The sequence below is a fragment of the Condylura cristata genome, unplaced genomic scaffold (assembly GCF_000260355.1).
Source record: "Condylura cristata isolate star-nosed mole 26May11 unplaced genomic scaffold, ConCri1.0 scaffold00019, whole genome shotgun sequence".
In the NCBI taxonomy this organism is placed as follows: Eukaryota; Metazoa; Chordata; class Mammalia; order Eulipotyphla; family Talpidae; genus Condylura; species Condylura cristata.
This window is the reverse complement of record NW_004567120.1, coordinates 30954316-30981286: the sequence shown is the minus strand read 5'-3', so window position 1 is coordinate 30981286 and position 26971 is coordinate 30954316. Positions and strand designations below refer to the sequence as shown.

General features: G+C 38.1%; 1 protein-coding gene across 3 annotated transcripts in view; it reads left to right on the top strand.

Moving 5' to 3' along the window:
- MBNL3 (muscleblind-like splicing regulator 3) overlaps window positions 1-25905 on the top strand; it is a 53054-nt gene extending 27149 nt beyond the window's left edge. The window contains exons 2-9 of one of the 3 annotated variants that reach the window (XM_004685815.1): window positions 3191-3355; window positions 14267-14458; window positions 15427-15663; window positions 18531-18576; window positions 20263-20298; window positions 22561-22655; window positions 23578-23651; window positions 25432-25904. In XM_004685815.1, the coding sequence (XP_004685872.1) occupies window positions 3191-3355; window positions 14267-14458; window positions 15427-15663; window positions 18531-18576; window positions 20263-20298; window positions 22561-22655; window positions 23578-23634 (828 nt within the window). In that variant the 3' untranslated portion in view covers window positions 23635-23651; window positions 25432-25904. Of the gene's footprint in view, window positions 1-3190; window positions 3356-14266; window positions 14459-15426; window positions 15664-18425; window positions 18577-20262; window positions 20299-22560; window positions 22656-23577; window positions 23652-25431 lie in introns of all 3 variants that reach the window. The other 2 variants (XM_012727098.1, XM_004685814.1) reach the window with 2 other exon arrangements.
- The last annotated feature ends 1066 nt before the right edge of the window (window positions 25906-26971 follow it).

Here is a 26971-nt window from a genome sequence, read left to right as displayed (position 1 = left end):
GGCCTATACATAAGTCTGGGACTCATGAAGACTAAGAAATAGACACAAGAGATTTATTATCACCAAGTGTTATACATAAAAATATGTTACCCTGATATCTAAAGTCATTTTGAAAAAACTTAAGGACCTTGGTTTTCTTTTGAAATGTGGTGTTCCACAGATAACTTTCATATTAAATTATTTGGTCTCCTCATCTATTGTTTGGATAGAAAATGCAGATTTTTTTCATTTTTTATAAGCTTTAACATAAGCAGCAGTCTCTAGTAAGGCAGTATTGCTATGCATTTGCATTGTTATAGAATTAAATTATGGATTCTGGCATTCAAAAGAGAATGCTTTATAAATCAAGTAAAATCTCATAACTAAGATGAATACGTTTTTTTAAAAATCTCATGCTGCCTCGTATTTTATACTTCAGTTTTAGAGCTTAACTTGATGTAATTTTTAAAGTATAATTCTTTCTTTTCTATCGCTGTGCTATATATTTGCTTTGTAAAAATGTCATTAGTTCCCCAAGAAAAAGCTTAAGAAAACTTACTATATGTAAAGAACAATAATAAAAAAGCACAGAGACAGGTAATAATTCTTTATCTATAGTTTGGCAGGAAATGTGCCAAATACACTAAGTTCTCACTCTCCTTCCTCTCCTGCTTTGATTGAGTCAATATAAGCAAAGTTAAAACTGTAAATAATAACAAATGGTAAGAAGATGTGTTCCTTTTTCATTTTTTTAACCTGATCTATTGTTTGGAATTTCTCAATATAAAGGCAATGTGTGTGTGTGTGTGTGTGTGTGTACATCCACATATATACATTACAGATTGTTTTCTATGTAACTGTCTCTGGTTTTGTTTGCTATTTGTCTGGAAAAGCTGTCAAAGGTAAATTTGCAATCCCAAAGCAGTCCTGTTCAGCAGGCACCTCGTTTCTTTTTCACTGCTGCTATGTAACTTCCCCAAAGCATGGGAATCAGGGGGACAGTCCTTAATGTGAGTACAAAGGAAAAAGAAAAATGAACTATGGAGAAGGAAGAGCAGGAGTAAGTTATTTCAACTGGTTAGAGGGCAGAATTTCCAAATGCACCTGCAGCTGGTGATAAAAAGGACTGAAATTCAGGAGAGGTCAGAGGTACAGATAGAGATTTAAGATCCAGGCAATTGCTGTGATAGATGAAACTTTACAAGAAAATTTCTCCAGGGAAAGGAGATTGAAGAGAGAGAAGAAGATTTAAGACTGACCCTTGGGGAAATCTTTAATGTTAAGGTTTGGGAGCGGGAACAGAAACCCTGAAGTATAAAATAGAATGCTTGACTCTAGAAGCCTGGTCACCTTAGTTACCCTGGGTGGTAGATGGGAAATATGGGAAGGAAATTTCTTGCCACTATCTTTGCATTAGTGCAGGTTGTGGAAGGTCTAAAACGAAACTTATATTTTCTCCCAGGGGGCACATTAATGGCCAAAAAACCCTCCATTATTGTGATATTTAGTGCACATCAGGATTTCCTTACTGTGCTTGTTTACATATGTTGAAATTATTTACTACTACTCTCAGGTCTTACTATACCAATAAAAGCTTCCTTTTCTTAGATTTGCAGAGTAATGTAAAAGTATATTGAAACTAAGATTATTTGATCATTTTTATTGCTTCTATACCAAGTATATTAAGTATAGTATCTGTTCTTATCAGTATAATATATGATCATTTAATATGTTTAAACATAAATTGATCAATAGAAAAAGCCAAAGAACAAACCTGATGGAAAATAATAGTGACTCCTTTATTTCCTCATGCTATGTTTTATGTTCTACTCAACTTCTTAGCAGGGGAGGTAAATTAACAGCGTTACCTCATTACAGTGATAATGCATTTATGTGTAGTTTGTCTGGGTTTGCATTCTAGGTAGCTCTACAGAGTTTTGAAGGATATCTTGGTTCTCAGTAACATTGTGGGAATGCTTTAATAACAAAATAACTAAGGACAAGTGATTATGTAAACCATTTAGACATCGTAAATAAGGAAAATTCATAACGTGTTGAAATGAAAACCCTTGATGAATCAACTCAGTTTTCTCCTGAGAACTCAGGTGGCCTAGCAACTTGCACTCTTGGGTCCAAAAATAAAAAAAAAGGTTACCTTTTTCTGTCCCCTTTCATCCAATAAATTCATGCAATGTAAAGAATCTGTGGCCAAAGAATTACTTGAAGTTGTGCTTGTCTTAAAGGATTATGGTGGACCTAACAAGCCAAATGAGAGAATCATTAGCTAATTTGCTTAGTGCTCCTGTGTTAAACAAACACAACAGCAGGTCACATTTGAGGATAATAAATACCTGCCCAGTGACATTTTTCGTTCCCACATAGTAAACATGATAATCAGCGGCCATGTTAGCATTTAGGCAACACCAAAGGCAGACTTGGCTATACAGGATTGGCATAGAACCCTTTCAGGAAGAGCTCCAACCATCAACTAAACGTTCAAATAACTGAAACTTCAAAATACTCCCTGGTCTGAGTTATTCAAGGGGACTTAGGACCATTGTCTCTGGAATCTAAAGAACAAATAGCTGCCACATATAAAGATTTATTCTTCACTGATCAGAATATCAGTGGATTTTACAAATTTTCCTCCATCTTTCATGGATTCACGGAAAAAAGAACTTTAGAACCAAAATTGCCCAGAATAATGAAATCCAAAATATTTCTGATATATTTGCCTGTGTAGATATTTAACATTCTGCCTCAATTATCTCGATTGTTCATATATTTAGATCCCAATCTTGAATTTAATTTAACATGCATGATTTTACATCTCACCTCAGGAAATTTTTACTTAAATCAGTAAAATATGATCACACTATTCCTTATATTTTACGCTTTAAACTAATTTGATTCATATCAAAGTAGAACAAAGTGGCTAAGAGAACAAGCTAGAATCAGAATAATTGGGAGTTAGTTCTGGTTTTTCACTTTATAGCTATGTGAGTTTCTCTTAATCTCAGTTTATTTATCTAGAAAATGAAGATTATAAGTGTATCAAACTTAGTGAGTTAGTATGAAGATTCAGTAAATTAATTCATGTAACTACTTATTACGGTATTTAGCATATCCAAATGCCTGGTAAGGAAACTATCTTCTACATACCAGATTTTTAGAAATGTTAATGAATATTTGTCTAATTCTTCATTCTTAGGGTCGGTGTGCTAGAGAGAACTGCAAGTACCTTCACCCTCCTTCACACTTAAAAACACAGCTGGAAATTAATGGACGTAACAATCTGATTCAACAAAAGACTGCCGCAGCCATGTTCGCCCAGCAGATGCAGTTTATGTTCCAAAATGCTCAAATGCCATCACTTGTAAGTTACAGCTATGTCTTTGAAAAGCTGTGTGCACGTGCACACATGTTTTGGGGGGATGTGAAGGGAGAGATGTTGGGGGGTTGTTGAAAGTATGTCTGCACTGGAATAACCTTAGAGGACGATTGGGAAATTAGTTACAGAAGGGTTCAGGATGCAGGCTGATGTGTGATTGCTAATTCAGAGCTGTTGTCTCTGAGAAAAGAGCAAAATTTAAAACTTGGCTTGATTTCAGGATGAATTTGGTTTATAGAAGACTATTAATAAAGGAGCAAGGGCGTTTTATGATGATGAGGAGACTTGATTATTGTTACAGGTCAACCTTTGAACTCTAGGATATTGACTCAAATGCATTACTTGCACCTTGATGGTAGTTTTGATACTTTTAAATAGACTTTTTATATTGAAATAATTTTAGATTTAAAGAAAGTTGTGAGTATAATACAGAGTTCCCTATTACCCCTCACCCCGTTTCCCTCACTGTTCATATCCATGGTATACTTGTCAAAATGAACAAAACGACATTTGCGTGTTACTATTAACTAAGTTCCAGACATTATTCAGACCTCACCAGTTTTCCCACTAGTGTATTCTTTGCTCCAGTGTCCTACTCATGGTACCAAAGTGCAATAACTTGAATACAGTTGAAACTGGGGCCCCCAGCATGCAAGCTGTGTAGCAAGAAGTTTTCCTTTTGTGACTTTGTGTATGGATCATAAAATGGGCCAATGAAGTGTAAGTAAAGTGAACCAATCATGTTCATCAACTCATTAGTTAATGAGCTAATTGGTCCTAAAATGGTCCTGTCAGTCACTTTAAGAGTTGAAAAAGATCCAGTCAGCCAAGTTGGGTAGATAAGGCAGGGCAGGGGCCATCTTAAGGAACTGTGTTTCTACCCTCTGAAGAAAGAAGAAATTCTCACTCTGTTCTTGACCTACAACGAAAGAAAAAAAGAAAATTAATCAAGAAATAATTCAAGAAGTGTACCTCTTAACTAGTAGAACTTTATATAAGTCATGCCAAAAAGAGGTGACAGGACATTGATAAGTCACTAAAAATTTGTACCATGATAGTCTAATTTTGTTTTTTTTTTTAAAGATTATTTATGCATGCAGAAATGCGGTATAGGCCAGAGGTGCAGGGGCGGTGAGAGGCTTCACCAGAGACAGAGTGGGGAGCAGAACAGGCCAAGTGATGAAGCACACTGCTGAGGGGAGCAGCGGGCAGGTCAGGAGAGGTCTGCCGCCCCATGTGGGTCACCTCTGGGGAGGTGGGGATCGAACTCATGCTGAAGTAGCTTTAGCTTCTTAGTGCTGTGCTTTAACCCACTGCACCACCAGGGAGGGCCCAATATTCTAGTTTTAACTAGACGAGTTTAAGTAAAATAAGTTGATTTCATGTTCTGTACTGTTAGTTTGCCTAAAATATTTGTTGTGGAACTCAGTGCTGACTAATTATGTTGATGAATTAATTCCCAGAAGGTCACTCATGAGTTCTCAGAGCTCCTCAAAGCTATTCCTTCACTTTCAATCAGTAGTTTACAGTTGAACTGCATCTTCAGAGCCTTTCCTTGGCTTTCAGGCAACAAAGTATTTCACTTCTTCCACCCTGTTTCTAAATGGTAGGGAAGAAGATGTCTTCCAGATACTTAGGTATCTGGAAGTATGAGCAGAGCTACAAAGAAGTGAATGTGCTTGGTGAGTCCAGAAAATGTGAATAAATGAGGACCAAAGTGAGGGAGCTTTTCACCCACTATTGCTACATTTGGCCTCCTGTGGAATGTCCCAATTGCAGACTGAGCAAAGGAGGAGTCAGATTTTATCACCTACCTGAGCCCGCATTCCCTATAGAGCGGGAGCATATATCTTTTCACAGATCAAGAGGCAGCATGAGGGCACCAATCAAGTGCCTCCTTCAGGGGGTCAGAGAACAAGACCTGGGGCGAAGTAGGGGTAAAGTATGACTGTTCATCTCCTAGTCAGCCTCCAGTAGATTATCTCCATTTCCTTGTCTCAACCCTTGGAACGGATCTTCATGTTACAGGAGTAACATGATCATGCTGGCTCACACGGGAGAATAGGGAGTGACATTTTGAGTCTCCAATAAGAAATCCATTGAGTTTTCTGGCTTTCCATGCTTTCTAGAACAGAATATATTTTCCTTTTTTCCTCAGTGAAAGTATTTCAGATTGCAGATAGCAGAGTATGACTGATACAACTGACAGGAGTAAATTTTATTTTATACATATAACAAGATACAAGGCATTACATACAGGACCCCAGGGAGCCATGGGAAATTTCTTTTCTACCTTGTAGATTACTTAACACTAGCTGTTGTGATTTGATAAACTGATCAAAGATTAGTTTTTGCAGTTATTATGTGTATAAAAAACTAACTCTATATGGTTAATATGATCCTTTTTCTGGTGTAGGAAACTGCTTCGCAGACATGTTGTAATTGAGCTAGTACGAGCAATTTTAACTGGCATTTACATGATTGATTTAAAAATGATCTTTATTATAGATCCTCATATAGAAATAATGTCTGATTTGACTTAATTTCTCTGGGTCCTAGCTCTGCAAACAACTCTCGTTCCTTTTAATCATCATTCCCCTCTCCCACCATGATCATCGGATCCTTTCCCCTAAAATAGTCAAGTTTTTGTTTAAATTTCCAGTCCTGGAGTTTATGTGGTTACTTATGAAGACCCCTTTGGCTTCACTGAGTTGAACTCCAGGTCTTTCCACAGAACATACATTGATATGTTTCTAGGATACCAAAGGAACACATCTGTTCTTGAAAAATTGAGTATAGTTTGCTTGTTATAAGCCCCCACATAAAGGAATGTCAAGCAGGGATGGTAGCTAGAGAAGATTCTGTTCTGTGGGACTGAATGATGTGTGACAGCCACACTTAGTAATGGGGGAGAGGAGGCACGCAGCAGGTACATGTATTCCCCAGGTCTCAGGTGACATACACGAGTACACAATTCCACCTTGAAAACCTTTTGTTAGTTTTAGCAAGGAAGTTCATCAAGTGAGACCAACGGGTGTGATGCCTCATATTTTTCAGTGCAGTTTAAGAGAGTTTCTGATGTTCACAGCAAAACAGATAAGTTTAAGAAATCCCTTGGGCCTAATTAGGAGGCAAAATTGAGCACTGTAGAAGAGTCTTGGGAAAAGTGGACACACTGGATTACTCTCAAGCAAAGCAAATGTCTTAAAATTTTAATTTCAGGGCCCTCCCTGGTGGCGCAGCGGGTTAAAGCACTGCACTGAGAATCTAGAGCCACTTCCGCATGGGTTCGATTCCCGCCTGCCCCGGAGGAGTCCACATGGCGAGGCAGACCTCTCCTGGCCCGCCCACTGCTCCCCTTAGCAGTGTACTTCATAGATCTGCCTGTTCTGCTCCCCATGCTGTCTCTGGTGAAGCCTCTCACCGCCCCTGAGCCTCTGGTCTGTACCCCAGTTCTGTATGCACAAATAAATGGATCTTTAAAAAAAAAATTTTAATTTCACAGCCAGGCATTTGCATTACGGTGGCAGGATTCTCACTGCTGCATGTCACATACTTGTGTACAAAGTGGCTGTGAGGTTATAAGGCTCTTAAGAATATTTAATGTAGACATTTCAGCTAATGTAGACCTATACATATCTATCAATTTCTCTTTTTGAATGTGACAATTAACATGGAAGCAGTTTCTTACCCACAGGTGGCCTCAACCCAGTCCAATGTGTTCAAGTGATGATTTATATAGAGGTTACTGGCTCAGCACATGGGGCCATCAGGTGTGTCCCGGTGTCTGGTGTGCTGCATGTGTCCCATGGCTGACATTCCTGGGGCCAAGTTACGTTGTCCCAAACCATGGGGGCTATAAACGTGGGTGGACTCCATTCCACTCTTTTCATTTATCTCACAGATGGAATCATCTGATATCTTTCTGGATTCTCTGCACCTTTTTACAAAATCTTTGTTTGCTAAATGCATTTCTCATAAACAAGCTTATCTGATTAACTAATATTAATACAGTAAGCACTAAAGGTGACATAACCCTTGAGGCCCAAAAGGGGGAAAATGAAGTTCCAACAGATAGGAAGAAAGGAGATATCCCAGTTAATGCACAGTTATTACTTTTAGACTCCAGTGTTCCTAATATCTCTTCTTTATAGCTAAGACTTCTCCCCATCATCAGGATACTTTCTGCATTGTGTCTGTCCATATCGGATGCACTTGCAATTTTTCTAGTTCACATTATCTTTATCAACTGAGGTGTTTATGTCATGGCTTTCATTTTAAATTTTTTATGAAAATGTGGGGAAGACAGTGTGTAGATTTAACAGAAGAGACAACAATCCACATTCCAGGTTACCAGTCTCCTTATCCCTGCAGAAATTAGTATATTGTAATCAAGGTTCTTCAGTGGATTTCTGCTTACTTACATGTTAGCTCTTTCTTCTCAATGTGGTAAGATAGAATGTTTTGTAAGGGGAGTTTTGCAAAGTGTTCAACTCAGTAGACAGCAGGCATTATGAAATGATAAGATTTATCTCCTTTCATACCATTAGTATGCCATGACTACATGAAGATCCACACTTCACGGGGGGGGGGAGGGGGCGGATGTCCAGAGCATCACCTTCTAGAGGCCCCAAATTTTGTCTGATTCTACTACATTTTCTAAAAGATTAGACAAGATTGTGCTCTTAGATATAGCAGCCGAAGCCTAGCATTTCTTATTTGTTCGACAAATTGTACCCAGGGGCACACTTACCTTGAGGTTAATGAAGACTCATTTGCATGGTCTCCATTGGAGCCCTAGTGGTGTATAGCACTGTATAATATGTTTGTAAAATTTTCCAAAAGACATTCATGTATTCTTGGTTCTTAAAGATCCCCTCTCCAATGCAACTGCCTTATTTTCAGGTCTCGGAGATCCTGGATCCAATCCTGATTGCAATTACTAGTCCAAAGTAGAGTCGCTTTTCAGATCTTCTTCAGAGGCTGTGTGTGTCACGGTTTAAAGTTCTTTGTATATTAAAACAAGATAAGTCACACCCACAGTTCTGCTCCCTTGGCCTGACTCTGATAATACACAATGTGAAGTCTATTTCTTCAGAAGCTAAATGAAAATGCTACACTTTTGCAGCCAGACAGAGGGCCTTTGTCCACATTAACTTTTGTGGTGCCAGGCTTCCTGGATAGTGATACATCTCAACATTCTCCCTTTATCTTCTTCCTCATAATCCCAGGGGATAAATGAAACATAATCTCCACTCAACCCATTTTGTGTCCTTCTCCTCTGGGACTGCTTAGCTCGGTTGGTTAGTCAAGTACTAATGAGACCATGTGGGACTGTTAGCATCTTCCCTGATCTTGGTGACGGTATAAACTCCAACCAACTAATTCAAAATTACTTCCTTTGACGATCAAAGAGATGCTGGTAGAAAACTTGAAGGGCTGTGTGAAAATAATTTTTTCCCCTAATGGTGGATAAATGACAACAAAGTTAACAAAACCAATGTTTGACAATCTCACTTATAGTGAAGGTTTTATTTTTCTTCTCAAACCACCCCCCTTGCTCAGATCAATACAGTTCAGTAGTTTGTCACTGAGAGGACCACCAGGTGATGTATTATCATTAAAGTTGTACTTCCAGCCTCAATATCACTAAAACATTTTTGGTCGGAGCTCTTATTGAATAACTTCTGGCAATGATAATTTAGCACATTCTCTCACATTGAAAAGGTGAGAGAGAGAGAGAGAGAGAGAGATTCTGTGATTATCATACAATGGTGGCATGGTCATTAAAGTTTTCCTTAGTAAAGAGCAAAATTGATGTATTTATTCAGTCACTCTGGCACTATTTTGTACTGTCTTCTTTTGTACTATGACTTTTGAATGGGATTTTCTAACTGGTAAACCTAAAAGTAATCAATGGTTTCAGTATCCTTTTTACACAATGCAGTAAGTAGTTACTGAATATCTACTCTGTGCCAGGCATTTAAGGGAATAGTAAGTGTATTTTAAAAATGACCTAGAATTATCTTTACCATCAAAGAGTGGATGACCCAACTAAATAGTGTGTCAGTGATTTAATGTATTTGTGATTCCTTTAATTTCTGATTTGTTCCTGATCTTCCATATTCTTACAACTTTGGACTTTTCCATTTTCCTCTTTAGAGCTATCTATTAGCCACATAAGATTTTGTTTTACTTTGTGTTACTGTTTTTGGTGGTGGGGTGCTGGTTGAACCTCTGAAAATTATGCCCTGAATCCTTTTCCCCTGGACTTGTCCTGAGGTGTTTCTAATCTTCAGGCTTCTTGTGGCTGCTTTGTTTTTCTCAGCTTTTACTGTCTCTGTCGCCAATACCCATGTTTCATAAACCTTATTGAAATTGAGTAACCCTGTGATATTTTTAAAAATACTTTTCCTTTCCAAGTGGGCTACTGAAGTTAATTGAATTGTTACTATTATGTGGTGGTTGCCAACAAAACATTTTGAAGTCAGTTCTGCTTGCTTCTCAGGAGCAAAGTCGAATCTGCCTTGCTTATCTGAGGAAGAAGTCATTTGCCCTCTTGCCAGGCCCTCACCAGTTGTATGCAGCGTCACTCTGATCTGTGTGGAGATTCTCCCTTGTGACACCCAGCCTCACGCTTCAACTTCTCCTCTCTCCAAATCCCAGCCATGATTTGTGTGTTTGCACACACTGTACATTACATCTTTTATACCCCCCACTAGCCTGTGGCTCCTTGCCTGCTGCCTGCCTGCCTTCAGTGCTTCCTCTTGCTTGGAGACTGTGATGACTAATAAGCCCAGGAAGGCCAGAGCTATGTGAGCGCAACTATTCACTTTTGACCTTTGAACTTATTTTTGTCCCCTAGCTATCTCTGAGGCCACAGTGACTTACTCATTAACAGGTATGATTAGTATATAAACACCACTACCTGCTGGCATCTGTTTATAAAGTTAACTCTCAATTATTGAGGGACCAATTAACTAGTCTGGATGTTTTGTGGCCATTTTGTTGTCCCCAGAACATCATTCAAAGAGTGTGGAGATGACTGAACACAAAATGTGACACAAAGATTACTCAGTGGTGCTCTGTGTGAATAACTATTAAGGTCTGAGGGAAGCTAACAGAGATTTCAATATGTTTGGGGATTATCTAAGCATAGAAATAAGCATGGTGACGGTGAAGGTGATTTCCTTTTATACTATAAATTTGCTGGTAAATGAACATTAAAATGAAGGTCTCATGAGTGGTAGTAAACATTAAGTGTGCTATTTTCTGATACTAAAGTTAAGTCAGCACATTGTTGCCAGATATTTACCATCCAATAAAAGAACATGTTTAGTTATTCACTTCTAGACAGGAGCTAAGAGAGGGAATGCCTCAATTGCTATGTTGACTTCAGGCTCGGATTAGCATAACAGACCTAAAGTATTGTGTTTGTGTTACAGGGCACCTCAGTGTGACTAGGCCTCCTGTCTGTGGGGCCTCACCTGCGGGCTTAAAATTCAGTTATACTGCAGGTACACACAAAAGAGTCAAAATGGGTTTATTTACAAAAGGGGGAAAAGAAAAGGAAACAACCCAGGGAAAAGAGAGTGGGATACAATGTAACTGGAATACCTTACCAGCTCCGCTGACTGAAAACAGCCAAGTCACACAGTCCGGAGAGCCGTTTCTCGAGCAAGAGACACAATGGCGCCCTATTTATCCCCCAATGTCCCAGAATTCCTGCTTAGCTCTGCCCTTGGGTCCTCGCAGTTGTCTCCCCGGTACTGTTGGGAATTGTAGTTTCCAATCACTGGAGTAGGGGATAGAGTCCAATAAGCTGGAGTAGGGGGTGGAGTCCACAAGACTGCAGAGTTCCTTTAGGACATCCTGCCCCTTAACATTTGTAACCAACAATAATTGTCAATGAGCTTAGATTTTATTGAAGTGACTACAACTACATGTAAGCTGTTCCAGGGACACAATCTAGCATGACATTTATTTTTTATTTCATTATACTAACTTAAGGGATAAGCCATTTTAAGTAATAAGTTAGTGCTTCTAAAATGTGTATATAAAGTCGACATATTTGAAGCATAGTTTTTCATTGAATTGTATTATTATTCAGAGATGTTTCAGACTCCTTTAATCAGTCTATGGTGACTCTTAAGATTTTACCTTTACAGGATTCCAACTATTCTCTCCCCATTCTTAGTCACTCAATAGTTACTTTCCTATAAACAAGTATTTAAGAGACTTAATTTGAATAACTACGTGAGAGAACATTTTAATGAGTACTTTAGAACTAGTTTCTAAAATCAAACTTTTCGAACTTGTGCTTTCTTGACACAGTGTTGCTTTCACATTAGTAGGTTTATATTTTACTCTACAATAGTTGAGAGCTTTATTTCTTGGTCAAAATTAGGTCCTTCAGTGTTCAAATTCTTGAAATTTGACAAGTTACCCTGGTGCAGAGGTGATGGTGAAAAAACAGAAATGTCCCTTTGAAAATGAACACGAAGTTGCTCAGTAGCTCCTGTCTATACCTCAGACTCGAGAACAGAAAAGTGTGCTTCTTCTCAACAGTGTTATAGAATGAAATCTATATTCAAGGAGAAAATAGTTATAAACACTACAATACTAATTTTAAAACCTAGAGGTGGCTCATTGTAGTTTGTGGTAAAGCCTTTAAAATTATTTTAACATGTTCAGCAAACCCCTTGCACTTTATATATAGATGTTTAATGATTTTTTTAAATTTATTTATTTGTACATACAGAACTGGAGTACAGACCAGAGGTGCAGGGGCGGTGAGAGGCTTCACCAGAGACAGAGTGTGGAGCAGAATAGGCAGATGGATGAAGTACACTGCTGAGGGGAGCAGCAGGCAGGTCAGGAGAGGTCTGCCACGCCATGTGGTCGCCTCTGGGGCAGGCGGGAATCGAACTCATGCAAAGTGGCTTTAGCTTCTCAGTGCAGTGCTTTAACCTGCTGCACCACCAGGGAGGGCCGATGTTTAGTGAATTTACAGCTTGCTTTCATAGGCCTGGAGCATAGAACACATCAAAATGGTTAAATGTATTACACAGGAAGTAGAAGTTAACCAGGAATATTTCCACACAAAGAAAGGTGATGGAAGTAAATAAGAACCACTGCTGCAATATACCTTGGGCTTCAGTGTTACCAATTGATGCATATTTATCAACCCTTGGTTGTTTGCCCTCAAACCTTAAATCACCTCCATCATCTTCTCTAATACCTAGGTTTGCTCTCTGCCCCAAGTTCTTGACTACAATGTCTTCTCTGCTCACCTGAGTGAATCTTGCTCATTTGGGAGGACCAACTTCTTTCAGTTTTTTTTTCATGTGCATATTAATTAACTAATCTGGTAAATTAGTCCAAGACACACTATTAACGCAGGAGCCGTCCTTCCTTCCGAGGCACTTCATGGGAACTACTGCACTAGGGAAATTTTACAGTCATGTTGGGGTGTGGTACAGTGAAGATAGATTGTCCTTTACTTCCTGATCCAAGGCCTCCTATTCTACCTGTCCTTAGATGTGTCCTTATTCTGTATTTTAGGAGTTAGGGGCACAGCTTGGCAGTGCAACAACTTCAATATTTTTTTTTTCAGTGAAAGAAATAAAAAGAAAGCAAGAATGAACACCTTCACTTGCACAGCAGTGCATTAACTACCTGCCAGGGTCACCATTAGAAGTGTACTAGATAATCGTGATTTGTTAATTCATTAAAATATTTGCATGATTTTTAAGCTTTATGGTTTTAATATCAGTCAAGCAGTCATTCACTGGTGTTGGAGACTCTCGCAGAGATAAGATGACTGTCAAATGAGTAGTAACCACATTAGAAAGAAAACTAGAAACCAGCAGAATGGAAACCAGAAAGGGAGAAGTTATGTGGCTTACAGATAATAAACACAATATCTAACAAACTCTGAGATTAAGACTTAACATATGGAAACACCAGTAATACCCTGTTGCAATTCTAAGGCTTTTCTTTACAAATTCTCCTCTGCTTTATATACTTTATAATCCCAATATCTTTTTCTGCCTAACCGGAGTCCTTCCAGGGCCTCTCATTGAACTGTGGAGATCATCTAACCGTCTAGATAAAAACAAGGCCAGGCAAGTCGGATTAGTTTGTGACATAAGACCTATTTATTTATTTCTTTTTTTTTGTAAATGACCATACCAATCTCATTTTGGGTAAATAGCACTCACTTTTGAAAATCTACCCCTTTCTTCCTCCACATATTCCATAGTTGGTAGTGGGTCAAGGAGAGACTCCATGTTTGGTGGGGCAGATAGGAACAGTGGCAAGAAGGCAGCCTCCGGGCCACAGGGTCCTTCTGAGGAAGAGGGTGGAGGAGGCTGGGAGGAAGGGACCTTTCCAGAGATCCTGCAGGCCGCCTGGGAAGCAATGGCTGTGGAAGGAGAGCGGCCAGGCAGAGTGCCGCACAGGTACCTCTGGTGACATGGTTCTTGGGTAAAAAGAAGGTGAACTCTGTTGTCTAATCCATGACTGTTAAAATTATGTGGCTTTCCCCACCATGTTCAACACCACAAACAGAAGAAATTTTTACTTTTATATTTGTGTTAAGGTAACATTGATATACAACATTGTATATCATTGAAAAATATATACTCTCCCCTCCCCTCTTTAAGTAGGCACTACGGTATGTATCTTGTTTTCATCACTTTAATAGTAAAGTCACTGCTCAAAGAGATGTGTTTAAAAGCAACACCTGTGTGGGAATTAGTGTGTGATGACAAATAAATCCAAAGAAATGCAGCAAATGTTAATGTGTCTTAGGTTTTGAGCTTGCAGGTGCCTGCCTGGGACTCTAGGAGGAAGCTGTGTAACATCTTCCTCCCTTCTCTTTTCAAAATGCAGCCTCCTTTTCCGGTGAATGCACCACTTGCAGCGAACCCTGCCATGACTTTCAACCCTTACTTACCTCATCCTGGAATGGGCCTGGTTCCTGCCGAACTCTTACCAAATGCACCGGTTCTAATTCCGGGAAACCCACCTCTCCAGGTGCCCGGAGCTGCTGGTCCAAAACTGATGCGCTCAGATAAACTGGAGGTATTTTTGTGCAAATATGTAAATATCTGTTAGGTGGGTGTTAACCTTATGCCCCAAGCAGCCTTCTCCAAGCCAGACGTGCACATCAATTTCTAGCTTATGGAGTACTAGCTCAGAAAAATAAAAATATATTTTGCTACAGCAACCGTAGCCACTTGGGTTCACGTGTACAGTAGGGAGACGAGCCCAGGAAGTCTGGCAGGAATTTTCCTTGTCTTTTGGCTCCGGCTTTACAGACTGGTACTATTGTATTTGTTCATCTCGACTTGCTTGAATAATCCAACAGGGGAACAAAGTAGACTCATCTAACTCTGTGAATGCAGAATGTAGATGAGTCTCTAAACTACTTTTTGCATTTGAAGAATGATGTAGGAGATAATAATATCCCTAGATGCCCAAGAAAAGGAAGTCGAAAAGAAATTTCAACAAGCTTTTTGATGTATGAAAGTCCTTCAACCTTCTCTTAACTGTCATTCTTCATAAATGAAAAAAAAAAAACACAAGTTCATCTTACAAAGCTGGCTCCCTTGACAGCCCCTTAAATGCCTGTTAAAATATTGTAATGAAATCATGTAATTCAGACATGGTCCACAAATCAGCTGTGGAAAAACACAGAGCTATGTGATCAAAACTCATCTTAGAACTTAGCAAAATAATCCCCTCTTGCAAACTTAACTCATTGAGTGTTAGGCTGTATGTTTAGGAGAGGATTCCAAAGTGGTTTTCAAAAATGCTTTTAAACACTTTTCTTCCAATGTCTGGAAAACAAACAATTGGTGTTTGTGAAGAATGGAATTTTCTCTAGGAATAGCCAATTTGTGTTTACATCTCAGTGGCTACAGCTTTTACTTTTTTCTTCCTAAATGCATGACCAAACAGTGTCTAGTATTGCTCTCACATACACTGACAGCATATATGAAAGCTAGTCACCAATGTGATGTTTGTTTTTTTGTTTGGTTTTCTTTAAGGTTTGCCGAGAATTTCAGCGTGGAAATTGTACCCGTGGGGAGAACGACTGCCGCTATGCTCATCCCACAGATAGTTCCATGATTGAAGCAAGTGATAACACTGTGACCATCTGCATGGATTACATCAAAGGTCGATGCTCTCGGGAGAAATGCAAGTACTTTCATCCTCCTGCCCACTTGCAAGCCAAACTCAAGGCAGCGCATCACCAGATGAACCACTCAACTGCTGCGGCCATGGTGAGCACGGCGGGATGGTGGGGAGCAGGGGGAACAGTCCCTCGTTTTTGTCCCACAATCATCACCTTGAACACTCCTCTGTGGACTTTAATATGAACGGCTACATCAAAAACCACAGAGAGAATCTTAGTTTATTTTATTCACTAACATTTTTTCAAGATAATTGTTTTAAAAAGCTTTACTTGTGCTTTTAATCTACTGTGCCTTTCTTCCATTTTTAGACAATAAGTAACTTACATAATTTAAACAGGAAATTATTTTGAGTGGCTTTTATAGCCTAATCAACCTTAATGTCCTAAAAGGGCAGACAGCTCCCTCCCCTATGCACTTTGCTAGTAACATCCTTCATACCATTCTGAACCCCAGGATGGAAAATGTACTGGTGAATAGGTTCTAATTTCCTTCCAGGGGAGTAGCCTTAAGCAACCCAGGGTGGGGTCAGGAGGGATGATGTTCCACAGGGTTGGAAGAACAGGTCTGTCAGTGGAGTTGCCCTTGGTGTGCCAGTTTTGTGGCAAAGTTAGTCACTGTAACACCAAAAGAATGGAGGTGGCAATACTACACACTACAGTGTGATAGGTTGGGAAACAGAAATTAGGATGACTTCAGTTCATCACAGCTGTCAATATTTTTGACAAACTGCTTACTATTTGTTTTTCTGCTTGGGCCTTTTTTCATTCAATAGTGTATCACAGCCACAAAAAGGGACCAAATCCTGAGAAAATCTCATGTTTCCTGACTATGGGGAAAGTTGCCTATCTGACTCGGAAGCCTGTGACAGAGACCTTACTTTTTCACAAGACAGAGACATCTATCTTCAAGTAGCCCAATTTGTTATGCTCTTCTCCTCGAGGAGTTGAAATATACCTCGCTGCAACTAGAACTCACACATATTACCCAAAAGAAGTCAATCCCTTTCCCTATGAGTGATTCTAAGGTCTTTGCTCTAAAATACATACTACAGATTTCGCTAAGCTTTTCTCATACATTATGCTTTGAAGGGCAAAGTCCCACATTCTGAACTGAACCTATTAGTTTGTAAAACATGTAAGCTCAAAAAGGAACAAACTTATTTCCTTTCTTGATATGGACAACATAATCCATGATTGAATCTTGAAAAGGATTCACCAAGTTTTGTTGTTGTTTTTGTTCCAAATTCTTTTGAATGAGGAGAGGAGAAATCACATGTTGTACAAAAATGAACGATGATGTAGATATGTAAGTAATTATAAATAAATATATTTTAAAATTCAGTAGAAAAAAATATTTTGAATGAAGAAAGTTTAAGCTGTGATAATAGCAAGGAATCCAGAATGTTTCATGCAGAAAGTAAGCCTCCAATTTTTTTATTATTTCTCTCTGGTGGTGTGGAGTTCAGAAACAGGTGGAGCTATTATAAGGGAGGGAGTTAGAGTTGACCCCCCAAAATAAAGGCTCTCGTGTGTATGGGACGTACAATGAGCGGTTTCTTAGGCATGAGGCATGCATGTTCCTATTTCTGATGATTTAAGTGTGCTTTGATGTTAAAAGTCAGCCCCAAATTCCCATGTAGATTTATTTAGTAAGTCTTCAATTGATACTTGTGAAAAATGTCAGTATGAAATTCCTTTCAAAGTAATGGATCAGAGCAGTCTTAGTCATCTGATCAAAATGGCCTATAATAATTTGTTTTAGATAAGATTAATAAAAGAAGGATTGATGAAGTTTAAGCTTTTTGTACTTTTAAGGATTCAAAGATGAAACACTGAAAAAGAGGGATTCATGTAGATTAACTTCACTAAAAGTAGCTTGTATGTATTTTTTAAGTGATCAAAAGAAAATAGAAATAGTGATCTTAGGCCTTCATCATCTACAGGAATGAGGTCACTGAATACCCCTTTTGGCAGTTGAAGACTAGTTCTTCAGTACAAGAGTTCCTGTCTCTTTTAGAATGTGAGCCATACCTAATTGCTGTTGCTGGGATATGTTTGCTGGGGGAAAAAAGTTAGGTAATGTCAATGAATCTGATCCACGGACCAGCTTGAGTATTATAAGCACAGTGGAATTTTCAAAGACAGGTAGGCATAAAAGGAGGATTTTAAAATGCTAATGGCTTTTAGAAGCAAACCTTTGCAAAGACTTAAAGCAAATAGTAGGTACATACTGAAATTCACAGCAAGCCTCTATAAATGGAAATGGCGTATATTTTGCTAACTGTGCTGTGTGGGGCAAGGGCAATTGGGAAGCACAAAGTTATAGGACTTGAACCTGAAGTCCTGGTTTGAACGCTGTATGTTTTATGAAGCAAGAGCATCAAACTCTGCTCTACTGACATGTGTTATCACCTACATACCATTTATCACGTCAATCCATATTAGATTTTAACTGGCAGAAATCTCACCCTGCTATATAAGTTGCTGTTGCTTAGCTCATTTTAATAGATACGCTTTCCTGAGATATTCATTTTACAGGATTCTGTGCTGTTCACAGCTTCCTGTCATGTCCTGCCCCAATAGTGAGGTCCTTTTTTATTGCCTAAAAGGGCAAAGTTGAAAAGCTTTCCATCCCATCCCCCCTCCAGTGTTTACTTTCTGTTGTGGACTGAGAAGAGTTTCATCTTTGCAGCTGGCTGTCTTGCTGTGGGGCTACTACTTGTTGAATGTCTTGCTCTACCGACCTGCTTGCAAAGGTTCTGGCAGATCCTTATCTAACAGATGCTTGCTGGGGCCGAGTACATTCTTTATTCTTTTGGTTGTATTTATTAACCCATGCTTCGTTCACAGGCCCTTCAGCCTGGCACACTTCAACTGATACCAAAGAGATCAGCGATTGAAAAGACCAACGGTGCCACCCCGGTCTTTAATCCCAGTGTTTTTCACTGCCAGCAGGCTCTGGCTAACCTGCAGCTCCCGCAGCCGACCTTCATCCCTGCAGGTGAGGATGGGTCTGGGGACTGCACGTTTAGTGCTGTTGGGAAGATTTACAGTGCACACCAGCACTCAGAAAGTGTTTATGCCAGAACTGCCTCCAGGGATGTTGATTAGACACAAAACAAAGCATTTATGTTTGATCCGCTAGTATTTGGAAGAGACTGTTTTCCTAGAAAAGTAATGGCTTGAAATTAAACTAGGAAAATCTGTCAAGTTTTCTTTTTTAGCATTTCTTAAATTGTCCTGCTTCTGATCCATTCACTTAGTTCGCCTCAAACTAATTCCTTGACTCATAGGTATCACTTTCAGACAGTGGCTTGCCCCCAAAAACAATGTAAGAAAAAAGTACTAAAAAAAAAAAAAAACCCAAGAATCCTTTATTCTTCCACAGTAGCTATAAAATGTAAGAATCAAGTTTGCAAGAACTTGGGGAGTTAAAATATTTTCCAGCTTCAGCATTGCAAAAATATTGTCTATGTGTCTTTGATATGTCAAAGGTAATTATAATAAAATTGTCCTTAGATTATAGTATAGTATAATATGTATAAATTGAATTTTTATTACAGTATAGTGCTAATCAGCATAGTGTATATATGAAAGTTTGAACTCTTACGTAAACTGTATTTAATAGAATAACAGTTCTGTGCCAGTTGTATAGAAAATATAAGCCAGAAATGTGTTTAAACAAATATTATATATCACGGTAGTTAATTTTCTTCCAGTCGTTTAATACTTTTTTAGCACTTACTTAGTACTTATTTTTCAGTACTTATTTGCAAATGAGTATGTAGTTTGTTTGGAATAAATAAAGGATATTAATCACTGGGATTTTTCCCCCAGTATAATAAAGGCTCAGGTTTGGAAATTATTATGAAACGAGAATGACACATACTTTAAAAATCAATTTAGAAAGCCTTGTTAATTATATAACTATAATAAACACAGAGTATGGTATACCAGGACTTGAGATGCTCTATTGTTTAACTGAGAAAATAATCAATTAATGAAGTTTGAAAGAAGCCATTAAAAACACCAGACTTTTGTCATCTTTCTAACTACGGTAGTTCTTCACGATGTTGTTCAAGACACAAAATTTTTTAATATTTTTATACAGTTTTTGCCTGATTTAGCCAATTTGGCTTATAATTATAGATTTAATTAGAAGAATCCTGTTCTCCTTCGTTAGTAGCAAAAAACAAAAGCAAAAAACAAAACTATGTCATACTGAGAGCCCCGCCTTGATGAAAATTCTGTTTCTCGTATGTTCGCAGCAGTCTCAGTTCCAAGCTGCAGGTGGAATTGATGTTGGGTGATCACTCTGAACAGACACATTAGCTCCAGGGGCCAGATCCCAGTGCATATTTTAATTAGATGTGACAAATTAAAGTTCTTCTTTTTATGATAAAAGTTACTTAGGATGTATTGGTCCAAAATAAATGTGCAATTCAAATGAGGTGATTGTTTTCAAAATAATGTTCACTTTTATACCGAAGAATCCAAGAATTACTTTGATTACCTGGGTTTGTGATCTTAAAACTATAATTGTAAGCATGGAAGAGAACTGGATTTTGCATGTGCTGATTAATATTGCAAAGAATATATGTCTAGTTAAAAACGATTCTTGTCAGTAATGCTTGAATAATGAATATCTCTTTTCTTTACTTTTCCCGTTTTTCTGCATGGTGTACAGGGCCAATACTGTGCATGGCACCCACTCCAAGTATTGGTAGGTTTTGTCCAACAATTCTCAACTTTTTCTAATCTGAAAAAAGTCCTTTTCTGTTGTGTCTATGAAACTGATGAGTGACTGAATGATGTTGCTGGTTATTTTCTGAGCATTTAAGGTTGATTATGGTGCTGTCTGTTTCCTGCCTTTGTGGAATCACAACAGTTCTATACTCTCAAATTCTTTGGGTTGCCACTGTGGCCAAGCACTGACCCTGCCATATCTCCATTTTCACCCTAAAAAATTACAGCTGAAATATTTCAAAACATCTAGAACAGTGAGTTGTGTTCTTAACTATTCATCTACTACAAGAAATTATCAAATATTTCAAACATATAATTTGTAAAGTATGATTCCTCTAACAAAAGTTATCCATAAGACCTAACTCATTCAATAAGTGCTGAGAAAGGATGAGTTAAGTAAATCTAGAGTATCATTTCAGAATGACTCATTAGCAGTACATGATTTTTAGCAACTGTTTAATAAGCCACCCATACACAATGGTAGCCATTTTGAATCCACTGTGTACACCAATACTGAAGACAGTGAGAAACTGATTTGAGTTCCTCTCAAAAGGAACTGTAGGGAGTTCAGAGCTCCAATAGCCCTCCATGTGCACCAGGAACAGACCAGGAGAAAGCTCTGTTGGGTGCAGGGAGGAGTTACACTAACCCAGCCCACCATCTCACATTAATCCTGCTCCCTTCATCCTTTTAGAGAATTTGCAACAGTTTGATCTCCATCCTATTGGTTGAGCAGTGTAGATGCAGAGCCCAAAAGGAACTAATGGGTTTACTGAGATAAAATAGAAGATCAAAATGACAGCCACATAGTAGTAGCACTCGCAAACATAGCAGGAAGTGAATCCTGGCGACGGAGGTAAGGCCTCTGTTATTGAGACATCGGTTGTCCCCTGTAGGAATCAAAGACATTTCCCTTGGTACTAACAGGGGCATTATATGCATATGATTAGAAAAACAGACTCTGCATGCAAGTTCATAAAATGTGTCTTTGTCACCACATTTTGTGATTGTGCTCCCCTGTCCTCTCATCTAAGAGCCCTGTGCAGGAATGTCACCGCATGCTTCCATGGTGCTGCTGCCTGTACAGTTGCTGTGCTCCCCGATGGAAAGCCAATGTTTTTAGAATTGGCTCGTGACACAGTACGAAAGGCCATAAGTAACCAATAACCAAAATAGGCAAAAGGAAACTACAAAGTATCAGGTAGTCACCATTGGGATATATCTATGGTTTCTATGACATCGCAACTGTTGATCCTCCACTCTCCAAGTCATGCCCCTTTTTAGATGTACAGAAAAATCTGAATTCAATCAGTGTAGACATAGATGATTTCAGTGTAGACATAGATGATTGTATATGCACGCTTTGCCATTCATACATTGTCACTCACACTTTAATTCCTTAGTTTGCTTTCCACAATGAACTAGAAATTAAAAGATCCAAAAAAAAAAAAGCTTGAAAAATGAGATAGAAACTAGAAAAGGTAGAGAAAACATGATAAAAGAGATGTTGCAGCTACTAGCCATTGTAGCTGTAATATCTTCGCTGTGAAGATCAGGTTTTGTCAGATACTTACTATGCAGTACTTGCTTGTGACTGGCCAAGGTTTCCAAGGGGTTTGCTAGAGGAGTACTCAGAAACCTGCATGCATAGTCCTCTGTATTCTTCATATCTGCTCACCTACCAGATATCCACCCATTGAACTACCATTTTTTTTGGTATGCACACCAGGTAAGTATACATGAAATTAGCCCTTTGTGCCTGCAAATCCAGGGAAAGCACTCATGTCCATCTTAGTGAACCCAAACACAACTCATAATTCCTTACTCCCATTGTGACTGTGCACCCCAGTTACTTATCTGTTTAACCAGTTATTCAGATAGATAGTATTGATAAAATCAAATTTTTCATGTCACCTGGTGTAACTCCTTCTGAAAATTTGACCTTTTGAGTCAACTACAATGTGATTCTGCTCAAACTCTTAACTAAATGTTGAGAATGATCTGTTTTCCTTAATGATAACTATAATTGGCTTTCCCCTTTTCTCTTTTCAAATTTCTCCACCTTACATGCTGTGTTGCTTTGTACTGACTGTTGCATGTTGCACCTTGGTATATCCATCATGATGATGTCACATGGCTTGTTGCTGTGATACCTACCATGCCTCATTCGTCGTTTATGTCATGGTTGCATAAATGCTCCAACTTCCTGTGTGTTGCTTCCATGGTTTCCTACTGAAAGTGCCCATGATGCACGGTGCTACACCTACCACTGTGTCTGCAGCGACAACACCTGCCACCAGCGTTCCATTCGCTGCAACGGCTACAGGCAATCAGGTTTGGCCATTTATTTCACCTAGATAACTACAGTGTGTGGGTTAAGCACAGTATATGCCTTTTGGATTGGTAAGAGATTTGGTCCATATTCTTAGGTGTTTATTAAGCAGTCATTATAACTAGAATGTTGGGGACGGGTTGTATATTCTAGGGGGGGTGTGTCTGCTTTCCTATTCATCCTAAGATGAATCAGCAGAGTTTTCTCCTTTTGAATCAGTTCCCAGATGTCACTCTTGATATGTTATCTTTACACTTGTTGCTGCCAAACCAATCCTCAAATGTATATACTAAATATTTCTTAAATGTTTCCTCATTAGTGAAGAGGAAAGTTTGTATTTTTTTACTACCATTTTTGGTTATTGTGTTTGAACTCTCACTTAGTAGTCATCGCCTTTACATTTGGATCCACTGGAAAGAAAGCAAAATAGTGCATTTCTTTCCAAGACGCACATAACCTTTATCATTACCCAGTGATTGCATCAGAAATTCCTTCTCATGCGAACATTTGATGTGCTTGTGTTGTTTTGATTTTCATTTGCTTTAGGTATTTCCAAGCAGAGTTAGACAATGAATTATAACTTTTTTCAGAAGTCTTGAAATTGTAAGGCAATACATGCATAATTATTGTGATAATGTTATTATTGATGTGCCTTATTTAAAGTGGTAACCATGCTAAAAGACTGCCAGTATCATTGCAGTGTCAGTTACAAGCATGAGAACCAATTGCACACAGAGCATTAACTCATTGGGGGAACAAGCCACATTCTAATCTGTGCTTTACAAAATTAGCTATTAGTAGAGATGGTTAAAATTTCTGTGGAGTTGACTTATGGTTATTGATTACCATGCCCAAGCAGTGAACAAAATAAATGGAATTCTCTCTAGAAACTATTTTAATCTAAAATCTTTTTTACTACTATAGATACCCCAATTATCAATAGATGAACTGAATAGCAGCATGTTTGTTTCACAGATGTAGAAGTTACCAGTAGAACAGTAAGTTTCTTTAAGTATTAATATAAGTAATATTTATAGGTGATGTCTTTTATTTATATAATTGCTAAAGGATTTGGAACATATTTTCCTTAATAGAATTGCTTATAACTTAGATCTTGATAGAAGCATTCCAAATTTTCCCAATTGAAAAATGGAAAGCAAATATGCTTATATAGAAATGGAAGCTGGTACTGTATTTTCCAAATGAGCTTGGGAATTCAGAAATGATTTCCTATTATTAAAGGGGTATGCTTTGTTAGCCAAAGACACAATTCACTTTTGAATTGTAATTTTTTAACATTTTTCTAGCTTCATTTTTAATGCCGATAAAGCAAAGTAATAACACAATTTGACTGAAATGATTATCCTAAAGACAGTAAGCAATACCGTTCCCCTTGTGACAGTACAGAAACCAGTGCTTTGACAGTCGGCCATTGCATTGCTTCCTTTGTAAATCAATCAGTGTTTCTCCAGCTGTTTTGAGTAACATAATTTAAGTATTTGATCATTTCATTCAAAACATGGCTTTTTAGAGATAATTTTTGTTGTCATTGTTGTTGCCATTGTTGTTGTTGAATTCTCCCCCCCTCCCTTCCCTCTTGATCTCCTTTGCCTGGTCCAGAGTCTGTAATAGCACATAGTTAATTTGAGCAATCATTCACTTGGCACATGTGGCTTTTGAAGCCACTTAAGACTCATCGGTTTCTTAATTAGTTATAGGGACTTATTAAACAAATACAGATTCTGAACTGCATACATTAGTCATTGAAATTTTGAAGTTTTCACAACCGGAGGGTTTCAATTGGTTGATGGAGGCAATAATTTCATTCTCCTCATGGACTAGTTCCCCAGGACCTGCTTAGTATTTCTTTCCTGCTAAGAACACCCAGACCCAGAGCACTAGCTGTTCTGGACAGACCTGATAGCCCATTGTACTCGAGATAAGGATGTACCTTCAATCATAAGGAATGTTTTTAAAAGACCCCTATGAGTATTGAATCAGTAAAGTAACAACATTGTTTTTTGTAATGTTTGCAGGAGTATCAGTTGGGATAGTGGCAACTTGGGAATGGCACCAATAATGAGAATATTGGTTTTGCAGACACTTACTTGAACCCCATGAGATGGTTCACATCAAGAAACACGAAAGTTATGGACTGTAGTTAACTTTCCAATGGAACCTATTTGGGAATAGTGTTTCATTTTTCCAATGAATTCATTTGAGTAATTCATTACATCCCATTAGAAAATTTGGAGGTATTGACAAAATACAATGACTTCAGTATGTAACCGATGTTGAAAATAAGTCCAAAGTTCAAAAATGGAATTGTGTGAAATACATTTAGGCTATTTCTGCATGCCTCCAATACAAACAGATAAAAGTTTGACGTTTATTTAATAATTGCGTATTTTAAAATATTTAGTATCAAACACATGCTCTCAATATATAATCGTTGAAGGAAATGAATGCATGGATGAATGTTTGTCAAAGAGTTTTGGCATTGTGTAGTTGATGCCTTAAATGACTGCATGCATCTTTATGAACTTAAGACCACTGTCCACATTAGCTCCTAATGAGAGCCATCAGACATTCTGGTATATGGCTCTTGGATGACCATTTCCTACAGACACATTTTCTGAGGTGTAGAATGTGGAATGCAGAGTGGGGAATATCTTGTCATAGTTCATATACAGAACTGGAACCATGTGTCCTGACATCGACTTCAATAACCCTTTAATATTTCTCATGCTTTCTTTTTTTTTTTTTTTTCAATTTCAGTTGAAATTCTGAACAACAGAAGTATGGAATATCAGAGTCTCTCCGTGAGGACCTCCATTCGGCCTTTCTATATATATTCTCAATCTCGTATGTCCTCTTCTGCCAACACGATCATAAGTGTGGTGCACTCAACCTATTAAGCAACACAAACATTAACAACCAACTAATTCAAATAAAAATAAAGCGTTACACAATGAAGATGTTAAAACGTAAATAGAAAACTAATAACTACCATCTCTCTTATTTGAATTACTAAGTAGAACATGATCATAAAAATGTGTGATTTGTTACATTATTCTTTGTGATTTTCCAGTAACCATTATGCCGAGTGGATCTCCACAGTGGGCTATTGGTTTACTGAGCATTCTTGGTGGATAAATGTTTGTCTTTTTTGAAGTGTTACCTTACTGCTTTGTTTACACAGTAGTCTGTTGGGTTGATTTAGAATGTAACACATATATCTGATACCATTTCCCCTGTTATTGTATTGTATTGTTTTGTACTGTATTGTATTGTGGTGTGTTGTGGTGTGTTGTGTTAGGTTTTTACATACTACAGTGGTTTATTGCATTTGTGTGGTGTTTCAACTAAAATGATTTCAACTAAAAAATGTTATTAATGGGAAACAGAAATACATGTGCTTGAAAAACATGCACGATTAATGTTGATAAACTCTCTCTATTTGTAATACTTCTGTAGGTTTCTTAGGGCAAACATTTCAAAGTCCTCATGTTTGAGTGTGCACAAAATCTGCACACATAAACATGCAGGCATGTAATTGGTACCTGCAGATCTGACCTTGCATAATCCGATAACATTACTGGATTTTTGTGAGAGAGAAAGAATTACTTGCAAAATTCAGGAAACTTTTTAGAACATTAACCCCTAATTTCACTCCTCCTATGTAGCTTGGAAAACAAGAATTTGCCTTTAAATGAATTTTTCAGCATTTATACTAAAAATTATGTTAAGTGCCCATTACTTTTTGTGGCTCAAGGATCCTGTCTCCTAGGTTGAGTGTCTAAAATGGACCCATTTGTCATCTTTAGCTGTGAAATTGGTACTTGGAGGCTTAAAGGTATGCTAATTACAGGTTATAAATTAAATAGGGAGATGGGAGGTGTGGAGATAGTTTTTACATACTAAAGGAAAGTGTGTAAAAATCACTGCAATGTAACCTTTTATACAAGTGCCATTTTCCAAATGCAAATGCCTCATGCTCTTTAGACTATTCTTTGAATAATAAGTAAGATGCAATCTAACAAAAGTCAGTCAAGGTGAAAGAGAATTGGTTCCAAGTGAGGCCTTTCCTCCACAAATGTACAGCCCTTTCTATAGATCACAATTGGAACCTGAGTACAGGTTTGGAAAAAAGGCAAGTGTGGAGGAGGTAGGGAGACATATACAATTATTCTTTGATGTATTTAAAAACTCTTGAAAGGATGCACACAAATGTCTTTAACTTAAGTTCAACTAAGTTTCCAACTTCACTGAACACCTCAGAGAAGGAGCAAGTTTCTGTAATATATGTCCAATGTTG